The 13924-nt window shown below is 66.6% G+C and overlaps 1 protein-coding gene across 1 annotated transcript in view; it reads left to right on the forward strand.

Moving 5' to 3' along the window:
- The window catches only part of EEFSEC (eukaryotic elongation factor, selenocysteine-tRNA specific), a 172290-nt gene that overhangs the window by 139569 nt on the left and 18797 nt on the right, over nt 1–13924 (forward strand). Inside the window, exons 7-8 of the mRNA XM_027768810.1 lie at nt 1549–2205; nt 12003–12159. Coding sequence (XP_027624611.1) covers nt 1549–2205; nt 12003–12159 — 814 coding nt within the window. The remainder of the gene's footprint in view (nt 1–1548; nt 2206–12002; nt 12160–13924) is intronic.

Consider the following 13924-nt stretch of genomic DNA (forward strand, 5'->3'; position numbering starts at 1 on the left):
CTCCCTGCCGTGCGGGGGCTACCAGCCCCTCCACAGGACCCGAAGGCCCAGTGCAGGGGGTCCGTGTCCTTCCAGCACCTGCAGTTCCGTGGAGGGCACGGGAATCCATGCCGATGCCCCTTCCTGCCCGCCATGGGCCGCACGGAGGGCCGCTGCCCAGACATGCACGTCGCATGGCCTGGGCCCCGACTGGCAGAGGCGTGTGTAGGGAGAGTGTTCTCAGGTGGGACCGCAGGGACAGCGAGCTTGCGTGATGGACGGTTCTAGGTGCTCCCGGCAAAGGTCAGCTCGGGGGCCTCGGGGCCTTGTCTGGCTGGACGAGAGCAGAGAAGGAAGCATCCTGTCAGTGCCCAGGGATGCCACGTCTCCCCCACTCCCGGGATGGCCAGGGCCAGGCGCAGGGCCCACGCCCAGGGGAGGACGATGCTGGTGAGGGGTGGCGTGCCCCCCAGTGACACCGTGCCTTCCCACTGCCTTCCAGGTGCTTCAGAGGTGTGTGGGTCTCTTCCCGATGGGCTGTGACTCTGGCTGACACCGGGCTTCTCACTTTCTCTGCCCTGACCGTGTGGCTGGGTCAACGCTCTCCAGACGCCCAGGAGTGCCCACAGCCCCTCGTATGGGGGCCCACATGGGGCCTGCACCCCCAGGCCTGGCAGACGGGGCTCACACCCATGTCTGCACCTGGGGGCTAGCCGCCGTCCACACGGTCTTCTGCCAGGCATCAGCCACACCTGTTGCCTCGTGTGGCGAGGGAGCAAGTGGCCCCGTGGACACCCCTCCCCCGTGCCTGCCTGATTCCCCACTGCAGGTGCAGAAAGGGGAGGCCACGCCCTCAGGGCCTGGATGAGGCCGGGTCCTCCAATGCCGCTGCCTCCCTCCTCCCCTGCAGCTTCTCTGCTCCCGAGCTCCTTCCACCCGGGGCCTGGCCCTCGGGTTTCCCACTCAGCTCAGCCCCTGTCTGGACCCTCACACCAGGACCAGTGCAGAGGGCCTGCGGAGCGCCCCTGCCCAGGCCTGGTCGAGCTTGCTTCCTCTGGCGTGCTGCGCGCACGCTCGGGTCCTTGGAGCCTCTCATGAGATGGGAGGAGTGGCCTGTGCACTTCAGCGCCAGATGTTGCTCTTCGGGGAGGGGTTCAGTGCACCCCTTCCCCTCGGCCGGTGCACGGCACCCAGCAGGCCCCACAGACCACGGGCAGGCGCCGAGAAGCTGCGGTGTCCTGCCTGTGGGTCCGGCGGACTCGGGGCAGCGGCGTGACTGGGCGTCGGAGGACAGCCCGTGCAGCTGGGCGGCTGCGGGGCTGGGGGGCGGGCGGGGCCTGGGGCAGAGCCCAGGGCTGAGGGGACTGGGAGGAGGGAGGTCGGTCCAGGACTTGGCGGGAACTGCTGCCCTCGTCCCAGACCGGGATATGCCGACAGCAAGGCCCTGTCTGAGGATGCCTGCCAGGGCCCGGCTCCCTGCCAGGTGGCAGGACGTGGCACAGGCCAGGGTCTCTGTGGTGGGGCCCTCGGCCCACGGCCCCGGCTCATGCGGCCCCTCTGCCCCTGCAGGTGGTGAAGAAGGTGAGATCTATGCAGATGTTCCACAGGCCCGTCACCTCAGCCCTGCAGGGCGACCGGCTGGGCTTGTGCGTCACCCAGTTCGACCCCAAGCTGCTGGAGCGCGGGCTGGTGTGTGCCCCTGGGTCGCTGCACACGGTCCATGCAGCCCTCATCTCAGTGGAGAAGATCCCGTACTTCCGGGGGGCCCTGCAGACCAAGGCCAAGTTCCACATCACCGTGGGCCACGAGACCGTCATGGGCCGGCTGCTGTTCTTCAGCCCCGCGCCCGACAGCTCCGACTGCCAGCCCCAGCTGGACTCCTTCGACTTCTCCCGCGAGTACCTGTTCCAGGAGCAGTACCTGTGCCAGGACACGGCGCCCACCGCGGCTGACGGCGCCCAGGCCCCCGAGCGGACTGGCCGGGCCCCCGAAGGCTGCTGGCCGCGGCAGCAGTGGGCGCTGGTGGAGCTGGAGAAGCCCGTCACCTGCCCCCGGCTGTGCCTGGTGATCGGCTCCAGGCTGGACACCGACGTCCATGCCAACGCCTGCCGGCTGGCTTTCCACGGCGTGCTGCTACACGGGATGGAGGACCGGCACTACGCCGAGAGCTGCCTGCCCCAGCTGCGCGTGTACAAGCTGAAGCACAAGCAGGGCCTGGTGGAGCGGGTGAGTGCCCCCCGCCAGCCACTGGGCAGCCCCGAGACTCTGCTCTCACCAGTCAGCCCAGCCCAGCTCGCCACCCTCCCTCCTACAGGGGCAGCCCGAGTGGGCTGGGCTCCCAGAGCAGTCTCCCCACAGACCCTCCCGCCTGGGCTGCTGTGCCTGTCAGACTGTGTGGCCCAGGTCCACCCAAGGGGACGGCCATCCATCGGGCAGGCCAGGCCAGAGCTGTCTACCCCGCCAGTGGAGGGCCCGATGGTGGGGTCAGGGAACAGAGGCAGGAGGGTCCAACCCTGGCTCCCTGGGCTCGTGGGGTCCCGGGGCAGGTCTGAGGGTGGGCAAGCTGCCCGGCCGCAGGCTGCCGTGGGAGGCAGAGCATGCTGGGAAGTCCTGGACTGCCGTCCCCCCAGCAGTGCCTGGCCATGCAGTTCTGGGTCTCAGAGGACGGTGGGTGTCCAGCCTGCACTGCCCAGTGGCGGGCCCCCTGAGCAGCATGTAAGGGGCAGTGTGGCTGCGGTGGTCCTGGGGCCTGGAGGGCTGTGGCCACTCAGCTCTGAGCACTGCTGCCTGTGGCGTTCAGGGCTCTGGCTCCTAGCAGGGTCCCCTGAAGCACTGATAGCACTGTGGCTCCTTCTGGGTTCAGTGGAGTGGGCACCACCTCCGCTCCCTGCCCCACTCCCTCCCTTCCTCCCTTCGGGCCCACGGGCTTCCTCCTTGGAGTACAGCCACTGCAGGCCCCCATCCGCTGGGGTTCTTCCTGGCGCCCTGTGCCCTCGGTGGGATCGGTGGCCCTTCCTTTCCCTCTCCAGCTGGGAGGCCCAGCTCGGGCAACCCAGAGGATGACGGTGGGGCAGAGGGACACTCCCCGGCCAGAGCTGGCTGCTCCTGGGCCCTCCTGCCTCCCCCCGCACACCTGCATGTGCCTGCACTGGCGATGAGCCGTCTCGAGTCCGTAGTCACCCTGGGGAGCACGCGAGACCCTCCCTTACGCACCTTCCAGTTATCAATGGCTTGCTTCTTCCTAAAATTGTGTGTGTGTAATTTGGGGGAAAGTAGTATATGCACACAGTAAAAAGTCTAAACCCAAAAAGTTACTTGGCGGAAGTCAGTTTCCTTCCTCCGAGCCCAGGCCAAGAGGGAGGCAGGCTGGAAGCCAGCCCAGAGACACACGGCGACCGCTAGAGGCCACGTGGTGGCCAGGGCAGAATGTCACCCCGCTGGACTGGCCTCTGAGCCATGCAGGCTCTGATAGCTGCCAGGGGTGGTCCTGGGGGCTGCCTCTAGTGGGAGGTGGCCAGCCTGGGGGCGCAGAGCAGCCCAGCCCTGTGTGGGCAAGCGCTTTGTGGCAGCAGTCTTACTCTGTCCTTCACTGGAGGGACAAGCAGTTTGGGCCCCACAGGGTGGAGAGGCCTGCATGTGAGTGCACGCCCAAGATCCCGGGAGGAGAGTGGCTGTGGCTCTGGGGGAGTGATTTCTCACTTTCCCTCTCTCTGTCTCTCTCTCTCCCAGTGAGCTCATGTGCCCTAAGGCCAAAAAAAAAGCAAAATGTATTAGAAACTCAAAAAGAATTTGATTAAAAAATAAAAGCAGAATTCTCACTACAGTGGAGTCTTCAGAACCCATACTTTAAGAGTCCGCTGGCCTTGGGAACCAGCAGTTAGCGTAATGGCTATGTTGTTGGACTCCCACGTAGTTGACCGCGGTTCGTGTCCCGGACCCGGTGGCTTAAAACTCACGCCGGGCACGTGTGCGTACGTGCCCAAGATCCCGAGATGAGAATGGAGGAGAAGGGATTGCGGTGTGACCATCCCCCCTGGGGGGTGATTTCTCGCTTTCTGTCTCTATGTCTCTGTCTGTCTGTCTGGCGAGCGCACGCGCCCTACAGTGAAAATCTCTCAAAAAAAAAAAAAAAGAGTCCGCTGGTAACGGGTAACGGGTCAGGACAAAGGCAGAATGCCGATACCCTGCGCTTCCAGGTGGATAGGCAGATAGGAGCGCTCGCATTTCTCGGATAGAGTACACGTTATGTGTTCCTGTGGGCAGGGCACCCCGCCAGGCTGCCCCCGTGTACTCTCACCTGCTGGTGGCAGCCATCAACCTGTGCGTACGGTGCGGTGGGGACGTGGAGCTCCAAGGTGCGTCCCGGTTCACGTCCCGAGGTCTCCTGTGCAGGCTGCCTGGGGCTCAGCGGAAGACCGTGGGCATCGCGCTCTGTCTCTCATAGAGGCAATGAACCTCACACACCTGCTGCGTGCTGCCTTAGAAGGCAAGCCTGCTGTCGCGCCCTCCGGCGGCCGTACTCCGGCTCACAGACTGCGCAGCTGTGCCCAGCCGTGAGGGGGTGTGCTCCTCTGCCTCCCGTTTGTTTCCTGCTCGGAAGTCGGCAGGCAGCGACTGTCGTCTGGTCGGGCCTGGCTCTCGGAGCTCTTTTCTGTTTCCCTTTCCCTGATCGCATCGTAGATCAAGGCTGGGAGTCTTTGGAGTGCGTGTAGCACCCCTGTGACCCACTCACCTGCCCGTTAATGGGGCGAGGCCAAGGTGCAGGCCCTCCCAGGGGCAGCGGGGTGTCACTCTCTACCATATGTACGCCCTCGCGTCATGTGGGATAGCACGTGAGTCTGTCTCGTTCTTGATTGTGTGTGCGGGAGCCGCGGATGCGTGCTCACGTAGAGACAGAGTACGCTTCAGCTCAGCGGGCCTTGGACATGAGGGGTATACTTGGAAGCCGGCCTGGACCTCGGCTGGCCACATGGCTTCCGGCACCGTGCTTCAGCTTGCTAGCGACGGCACCCCAGCGCCTCCATGTGCTTGAGCCATCAGCTCCCTCCACACCGGCTCTGTCTGGAGATCCGTGTAAGGAAAATTAGTAGGTAGCCCTCGGCACAGGAGTGCCAGGAGAGCTGAGCTGGGCATGGGCCGTGACCCCAGAAAGTCGCCTGAACGTCAGCATATGCGACGCTGTCTGCCCCGCACACCGAGGCCAGGTCTCATGGGAGAGTGGGTCTCTGGTGGAGCACAGGGACGTGCCTGGACAGGCTGTGGCCAGGGCTGCCCACGACCTGCTGGCCCGAGAGAGGGAGTGCAGAGCCGCCAGGGCAGAGGTGCAGAGAGGCGGCCTTCATCAGTGTGTTGACACGCTGCACGGTCATGGGTCAGACGGGCGTGCGTCCCAGGTCCAGGCGCTGCTTCTGCATAGCGGAAACCAAATGGCACCTGGCCCTGGGTCCTTGGGGAAAGTTTCCTCGGCACCAGACAGCGGCCACAAGGGCGGAGACTTGAGCTGGGCAGGCCCTGCCTTCCGAGCTGACCCGTCGTCCTGGAGCAGGGAAAGGAGGCCAGCTGCGGCTGTGGGGTGGGGACTCTGGCTCGCGGTGCTGAGTCCTGGGGCAGCCGTCCAGGAGGGCCAGCGGCAGCCTGGCCAGGGTGCACGCACGGGGCCCTGGCTCTATGCAGCTGGCTCCTCCGCTCATAGCAACCATGTGCCTGGGACGGAGTCGGGCATGGAGCCGGGACAGCAAGTGCCGCACTGCACACCCGCAGGCCTTCTGCCCGCAGTGTGCGCAGCTCTGCCTGGCCCCTGCTCCTCATCACAGGCCTCCAGGTCAACATCAGTGGGACAAGGACAGTGGTCACACCAGGTTTGTCACCAGCTGGCCGGCATTCTCTGGGGGTTTGGGGCCCAGGGTGGGGCTGGCGGCAGGCCAGACCTGGTCGGGGGAGAGAGGGGCAGCCAGCCTCAGGCTTCCTCGTGGGCGATGGGAGCCAGACTCCATCTGGGGATGGGCTAGGGACAGGGCGATGCACCTGGAACGCTGAGGCCCCCGTGAGGAGCGGTCCTGGCCACCGTGGGCAAGCACGAGTGTTGGGACTTTAGTCAGGGTACGATGCAGGGGTCCCAGCACCCCACCGTGAGGTTGGGCGGGCACACCTGCCATTGCAGTCCTGGCACCAGTTGGCATCAGATGGGAGTGTGAGGACGCAGACGGGGCGCTGGGCAGCTCCTGGCGCTGCCTGGCTCTTACCAAAGGCTCGGCACGTGCCAGGACCAGGTGCTCCAAGCAGGCAGCCAGCAGGTCTGTGGGCCCAGGCAGGTCAGCGCAGCCCCTGCCCTTGGAAAAAGCCGCGCCGCAGGCTCTGTCCTGCTGTCCCGTGCCCGCAGGGCAGAGTTCCCGCAGGACCGATGCAGTGAAGGCCTCTCCCTAGAGCCACCTGGTGTCCTGGCCCGAGCCCAGGCCCAAGCCCAGACCCTCAGCCCTGCTCCTGGCTGCCAGTGTGGGAGGCCGGACCCTTGGCCCCACTCGGCAGCCCAGGTGCTCGTTCATGCCCTCAGAGCTCGGTGGTCCCTGTACACCCAGGGCTGGCTCCAGGCCCACGGCCACAGGAGCACAGGCGTGGACGGTGTCCCCGGAAGGCCACACATGCAGAGGGCCACAGGAGCACAGGTGTGGACGGTGCCCCGGGAGGCCACACGTGTGGAGGGCCACAGGAGCACAGGTGTGGACGGTGCCCCGGGAGGCCACACGTGCGGAGGGCCCACACTGGCCAGTCTCTAGAACATGCTTGGGAAAATGCCCATCTGCCCTCGTGGGCCCTGATGGTGCCATCACCCGTCGGCAGCTGAGTGACAGTAGAGGGTGGCTCTGTGGGGTGCAGGGGAGAGGCCGTACGAGGGCCCGGCATGTGGGGGACAGCCCTCGAGCCTGAGCACCTGACGCGGCAGGCGGACAGCACGTTTGTCCTGGTCTAGGGCCCTCCACCTGGCACGCCAGGCCTCCAGGCCCCAACCAGCTAGGTGACCTGGAGGGTGGCGTCCCACCCTGGGCGCTCTGCCGTGGGGAGTGGTGACCCTCCAGGAGCCTTCGGGCACGGGCGAGGCCGGAAGCCCTTGCTGGGGTCGGAGCGCTCCCGACCCCTCCTGTCCTCTGAGCCCTGGCCCTCGGCCATTGCGGGCAGGATTGGAATAGTTGCTTCAGAACTTGGCCCCTTCCCAAGCCTCATCCCAGAGCTGGCCCGGCGACGGGCATGTGCCGTGGCAGCCGAGTTCCCGCCGGGGCCGGGGCCGGGGCCGGCGTAGCACCGCCCAGAGAGCAGTCCCTCAGCGGGAGCTGGCGGTGCTGCAGGCGGTTCATGTGCAGGGCGACATCCAATGCCAGGGCCCTGCCTGGACCCGACACTGTCCCCGGGAGCAACCACGGCTCCACCCTGCACATGTGCCAGAAGGTTCTCCGTGCCTGTGCGGTGTCGGAAGGCTGGGCGCTGTCCTTCAGCTGGAAGGGCTGTCAGCTGAGGAAAGGAGCCCGCCTCCCCACACTCTTGTGGTGGACCGGGCAGAGCAGAGCACATGGCGTGCCCTCCCTCCTGACAGCCAGGGCTGCCGACCCCTGGGCTTCCCAGGCGCGGGCCCCTCGGCCTCCTGTGGTCAAATGAGGCTCCGTGTAGAGGCATGTGGATGCACACGCACACTCCTGTGGTCTCTGGGGGTGCGTGTGGTGGTGCAGGAGAGCTCAGGCCAGCCCCCGGCCCGCCTGGCTGGGGAGGCCAGTCCAGGGAAGCTGCCGTCCAGCAGCTGCCATGGTGCCGGGGGAAGCACCGGAACTCGCTCCTGGCAGCCCCATGGCCAGTGGGGTGGAGGCCCGCGGGACACCAGCCTTGGGCCTGCCTCTCCAGCCCTCCTCCCACCGTGCCAGAAGCCCGTTTCCCCTGGGGTTTGCAGCCTCTCGTGCGGGACTGGAAAGCCGTGTGGGGCCGCAGTGGCTCGGCCTGGCTCGGCCTTCATGAGCCCTGCTCCTCCCGGCCCCGCCAGCTGCCTGGCCCTGCTTTCCCTTGTCGCCGGTAACCGGGAGGCCTGTGCTGGAAGTGAGGTGGCTGCATCCGCCGCAGTGAGCCCTCTTGGCCGCCACGACCACAGATGCCCAGCCTCCCCTGCCTCATTCTGTGGGTGCAGGAACCAAGGCGCCGGCCCCAGCTAGTGGCGCTCTGAGTGTGGGAGGGCCCCTCGCGATGTCATGGTGGAGCTCCTTCCTCCCAGAACTCAGGTGGGCCGGGCTGTCCACTGTCCTTGACTGCGAGGGGCCCTGGCCCGATGCAGCTCCTGGACTGTGGCCGGCTCTGCCCGCCTTTCCTCCCACCTCCTGCCTTGCTCGGCCTGACTCAGGCTTTCCCGGCCTGGGGCCACCAGGGAAGGACTGTCCGTGCCCCTCAGCTGGGCTCCCAGACCCACGGCATGTGGCCCACCTAGAGTGGCTCGGGGGAGCCCAAAGGCTGGGCCTGATGGCTACTGTGGCCCTGTCCCCCTTGGCTCTGTGCAGGCCCACCGTGGGGCACAGGCAACGTGGAGGGGGCTGCCACGCCCACTGCTGAGTGCCTGTGTGCCAGTCATCCAGCCGTGTGGTGGCTCGAGGCCCCAGCAGGGCTGTCTGGAGAGCACTGGTGCGGGGCCTGTCCATGCCGTGCCGTCTCCGCTGTCTCCGGGCGTCTGAGCTCTGGGGTCTGCCGTGGCTCCCTCTGCTGCCCAGCTTACCTCCCAAGGCAGAGGCGGCCCACTACCCAGACCCACACCGGCGCAGACCGTGGACACGGCAGGGTGGAGTCATACACACAGCCTGGCCATGTGCCAGAGCCCAGATCCCAGACCTGCAGCCCCGGACCCCACAGAGGGGACCCAAGACACAGGGCTTAGTGGGAGGCTGGCCGCCAGCTCTGCTGTCTCGTGGCCGTCCATGCTGCGAAGTGAGGCCGCGTGACAGGACTGCTCCCTTTCCGAACAGCCCTGCAGCCCCAGGGGACCATGGTCAGCCAGCAGGGGGGAGCCCAGGCCCCCTCGGAAAGGCCACTTGCCCCTCCTTACCCCCATGCTGAAGGCATGGTCTCCGTGCAGGTTGGAGCCGAGCCGGGCCCACCTCCGCGGGCACGGCAGTCAGGGCGGCCCCAGGTCGGAGGAGAGCAGCCCCCGGTGCCCAGCTTCCCGAGCTGAGTAGTAGCACTTAAACTAGGTTAGGGTTGGGGCTGTCCGCTGTGAGAGCTCCAAGGCTTTTTGAAGTTCCCCTAAAGTTAATAAAATTAGTCTGTCGTTGTTGCAAGACCCCCGAGTGGGGAAGATGGCTTCTCCGCTGTCTCTGCTGCATTCGGCTTTTCAAAGTGAGTATTTTATAACCGGAGGGTGGGGGAGTGCAGTAAAAGTCCGAGAGGCCTCAGCTAATATGCAGCAGGCCTGCCCCAGGCTCAGTGTGGGGCCCGGCTTGGGCCTCTGGGGGGCCCTGCCACTGGTGCCTGCGTGAGAAGGGACCACGCAAAGCCTGGGGCGTACCACTGTGTGCTCCATGGACCGTGGGCTCAGGGCTGGTTGGCACTCCCTGAGAGTCGTGCCCGAGGGCATGTCCCCGGAGGCCTGTGTTGCAGCCTGGTCTCTGCTGTCTCACGCAGGGCTACCATGATGGTGCCCCGCCCAGGTCTGCGGTCTCCTTTCCTGGCACCGTGGTGGTCAGGCCATGGTGGAGGACAGGCAGCGGAAGCCTTTTCCTCGAGCACCCCCATCTGGTGGGGGAGACGGGCAGGTCAGGCCCTGGGAGAGGAGGTGCCCTGTGACATGAGGGCACAGGGCGGGGCCTGGGCAGAGACCCACGGGCGCGCTGAGACAGGCCACGGGCAGGGAGGGAGAGGCACTCGGGCGTGGCCACAGAGGCTCACAGGTGCGAGCTCTCCAAGCAGCCCACGGTGTGCACTTGGGCGTGTGTGCTGTGGGCGTGGTCCCGTCCCAGCCGAGGGGCTAAAGACCACGGGTACGTGAGCCTGGCACGTACTCGGCCGCAGCGGCCATGAGCCAGTCAGCAACCCCTGTTGGTGGCCAGGTCTGGGCATTGCAGGCACACGGAATTCCTCTGAGGCTGAGGCTGGTGTAGGCCTGATCTTGGGCCCCAGCCCCACAGGGTCCCCCGGCCCCTGTCCCAGGACACCTGCCACTGCGCACGTGCCCAGGCCACGCACATACTGGCAGGGTGCTGGAGACCAGGAGGAAGCTTCCGCGTCGGCCCCGAGGTGGTGCCTGGGGTTCCGCCCAAGGGGCATCAACTGCTCTGCGCCCGTGGACCCAGCAGCCACCCCAGACCCTCAGGCAGAAGCGCTGCCAGCTCTTCTGGAGTCATCGGGAGAGGAGCTCGCGCGCGGACATACCCTCTGTCCTGCAGGGCGCGCAGTGGCCTCTGTGTCAGCTGCACCCCACCCTCCAGGCCGGTGGGACACACCAGGCAGGAAGGTGAGCACTTGGGCCCACAGTGAGGGACAGGTGACATCTTGTCACAGCGGCGAGGGCTTTCCTTTCACGGAACGAGAGCAAGTTTGTGCAGCTAGTGCAGTGCCCAGGCCACGGTCAGAGGAGGCCGGGCGTGACGTGGTGGGGGTGGTCAGAGGAGGCCGGGCGTGGCCTGGCAGGGGTGGTCAGAGGAGGCCGGGCGTGGCGTGGAAGGGGTGGTCAGAGGAGGCCGGGCGGGGCGTGGTGGGTGGCTGTACAGAGCCCGAGCTTGGCTCTCCAGCTGCCCGTGTGTGTGAGGCCCCAAAAGGCTACCTGGTGGGGAGGGCGTGGCCAGTGTGGCCAGCGTGGCCATGCTGGGCCTGCGTGTGGAAGGAGACCTGCCCCTCTGGGTGGATGTCAGGAGAGAGCAGAGGCCTGGCATGCTCATCAGAAGGGGGACAGTTCCCAGCTGGGTCTCATGGTTTCAGCTTCGGTAACTGACCGAGTCGGCCACGCCTGTGTGTCTGAAAAGCCAGAAGGTGGCAAAGGTGACGGGGCGGCCCTGCTCTCTCCGGGCCGCTCAGTCTCGGGTCCCCGCTGCCATCCAGCCTCTGTCATGCTGCCTCGCGGTGCGCTCTGCCCCTCACTTGGCGTGGTGCCTGCAGCGTGCTGCCCTGGGCGGTGCTGCTCGGCCAGGTGGTGCTGGAGGCTGCAGGTCCTTGAGCACACGCGGGGCCACTGGGGCGTCCAGACGTGGCTGCCATAGACCTGCCACATGCGTACCCACGCTGCACAGCGGGTTGCCGCAGCGAGCTCTGCCTAGGAGCGCAAGGCCGGGTCCGAAGGCGTGCGCCTACACCTCACAGGGTCCTGTCCTGGCTGTTGGAGGCAGAACATGGAGGCCTCCAGGCCATGCCGCTCTCCCTGAGGTGGGGCCTGGGCTAGAGCTGCGGGAGGCCCCGAGGGAGGGCCCGTGCTTCCCTCCTGGTCAGGCCCTGGACAGGGCTCGTGACTAGCGTGGCTGCACGGACTCCAGGGACCTCTTCTCACCCCTTTCCCCTCAGCCTGGTACCCACAAAGGGACAGATGGGCTTCACCAGGCCCAGGGACCACAGTGGGTCCGCGTGACTGGGCCAGGATGGCACGTCCTGGCAGGGCCCGGGTGTGTAGGTGGGAGCAGCCATGGGAGACATCAGCTCTCAGCCCCTCTGGCAGCCACAAGGCTGGGGAGGCCCCTTAGGAAGCCCCGCCCAGGCTGGAGGTGATGCCATTCCTTGGCCTGTGCAGGTGCAAAGCTGTCAGGAGCCACGTCCTTGGGCACTGCAGAGGGCAGGCTGCAGCAGAGGCCGGATTCGAAGCCACTCTGGCCCTGCCAGCGGGGAGGGCTGCAGCGTGCTGAGCCAGGACCTTGCCGGCCGGGCGCGGCTCGGCGGGGCCAAGTGCTGGCGGTCGTGAAGGTGGGGCTCAGGGTCCAGCCTCTGTGTGATTCGCCACCCGTAGGGGCTGGAGGCAGTGGCCCTAGCGTCCCCAGTGTGCCTGCAGAACTAACCCCCTTCTCTCCTGGGCTGCGAGACAGGCAATTGATGACCACAGCGTGATTGGCCGCTCCCTGTTCAAAAAAGAGACCAACATCCAGCTCTTCGTGGGGCTCCGAGTGCACCTGTCCACAGGGGAGTCAGGGGTCATCGACAGTGCCTTCGGCCAGAGCGGCAAATTCAAGGTCCACATCCCTGGTAAGTGGGCCTGGCCTCTTCTCGGGCACGGGGGGCAGAGGCGGCCCCGAGACAGTGCTCCTCGGCAGCCTCCTGACACACTGTTGCCGGACACTGGCTGAGCTGGCCTACGTGGAGCCAGGTCCAGGCCAGGGTCTGAGTCCCCACTTTCCCATCGGGGCGACCTTGAGCATATCCGCTACCTCAGTGCAGAGGGGACTAACGACATTGGCCTCTCGGGCCGGTTTAGGGGAGGAGGGGGTGGGGAGGCACCCAGGGTCTGGCCCACCATGCTGGCACCCCAAAGGCGTCCAGAGCAGGAGTGGCCACCTTCTCTTCCCTGGCAGAGAGCCCCAGGCTCAGAGCTTCCCACTGGGTCTGAGCTTGGCCACGGCTGGGTCAAGGGGGGTCAGTTGCTATTGGTGAGAGCCTGGGACAGCTGGGTGTAGCTATCCTTCAGCCTCTCCTGCCTCGTGTGACCCGCGTGTTAGGGAGGCCCGCTGTGGGGCAGGCTCGCTCTTGTGAGGGGCCTGTGCCGCGCCGTCAGGCAGGGCCGGGGTGCCGTCTGGGACAGGGTGTGGGGGGCTCTCTGAAGACCTCCCAGTTGAGTAGAGGCCTGATTGGAGGGAGGACAGAGCCACACAGGCGTCTGGGGGAAGAGCCGTCCGCAGGGGAGGTCAGTGCAGGGCTGAGGTGAGGAGGGGTGTGGCTGGGGTGTGGGCAGGCACCTGGCAGTGTGAGCCCGTGGCCCCTTACGTACCCCAGCATCGAGGCACAGCACTCCCGGGCGTCCTACAGTGCCCGCGTGTCCTGCAGTGCCCCACCGTCCGGCCGCTGCTCTCTGCACAGCACTGCCCGCTGCCGCTGGGAGGCTCGGGGGCCGAGGGATGTCACCCAGGCAGTGGCACGTGCTGGCTGGGCGCCTCAGGGGTGGCTCTCCCCGCTATGGTGGCACCCAGCTCAGTTCCCTGCCCGGCTCCATACCCTTCCCTGTCAGAACTGCCCCAGGGACGCTGCCTCCCCGGCCCTCCGGTGCACAGCAGGCAGACATGGGTGCCACCCTGTCCCGAGCCCTGTGGCCTGGGCCTCCGTACCCACTGCGTGACCGCCCCTCAGCCTCCCTGGTTGGGCTGAGGTAAGGGAGGCAGAGCCACTCCCGGCAGGAGGCTCCGGGGTCAGAACCCTGCCTCCTCGTCCCCATGGCCCGGCTCAGCCCACGGGGTCTCCCCGCGTTCCTCAGGCAGCCCAGACCCAGTCCTGAGGCCCTCGTGCATCCTGCCCAGGCTGGCGTGAGCTCTCTGGGAGGGGACTGGGAGCCCCTTGGCCAGGGCTGCTGGCCCACCTCCTGCGCGGCTCTGGGCCTGCTCTTCCAGGGGAGGGCACCACTGCCTGGACTGACCTTGGTCCCTGGGGTCAGGCCAGCCTCCCTCGTCCGTCCCCAAGCCCAAGGAGCAGGTGGTCCCGAGAGCCCAGGCCTGGGGTAGGGGAGGAGGGTGCTCTTGGCCTGCGGGGTTGCATTCCCCTAGTAGCCGCCTGCTTCCTGCGTGGCTTCTAAGCGTCCTGTGAAATGTCACCACCAGACCTCCTCCCGCTCCCTGCAAGTCCTCAGATGTCTGTGAAGTGCCTGAATGGAGAATTTGGAGCCGGCAAGAGCCAACCAGGGCCGGGTGGGCAGGGCCGGGTGGACAGCGCCGGGTGGATAGCGCCGGGTGGGCAGGGCCGGGTGGGCAGCGCCGGGTGGACAGCGCAGGGGGGCAGGCTCTAGGCGGGGAGGGCAGATGGCGCC

Source organism: Tupaia chinensis, unplaced genomic scaffold, assembly GCF_000334495.1.
Source record: "Tupaia chinensis unplaced genomic scaffold, TupChi_1.0 Scaffold147500_2, whole genome shotgun sequence".
NCBI classification, from domain to species: domain Eukaryota; kingdom Metazoa; phylum Chordata; class Mammalia; order Scandentia; family Tupaiidae; genus Tupaia; species Tupaia belangeri.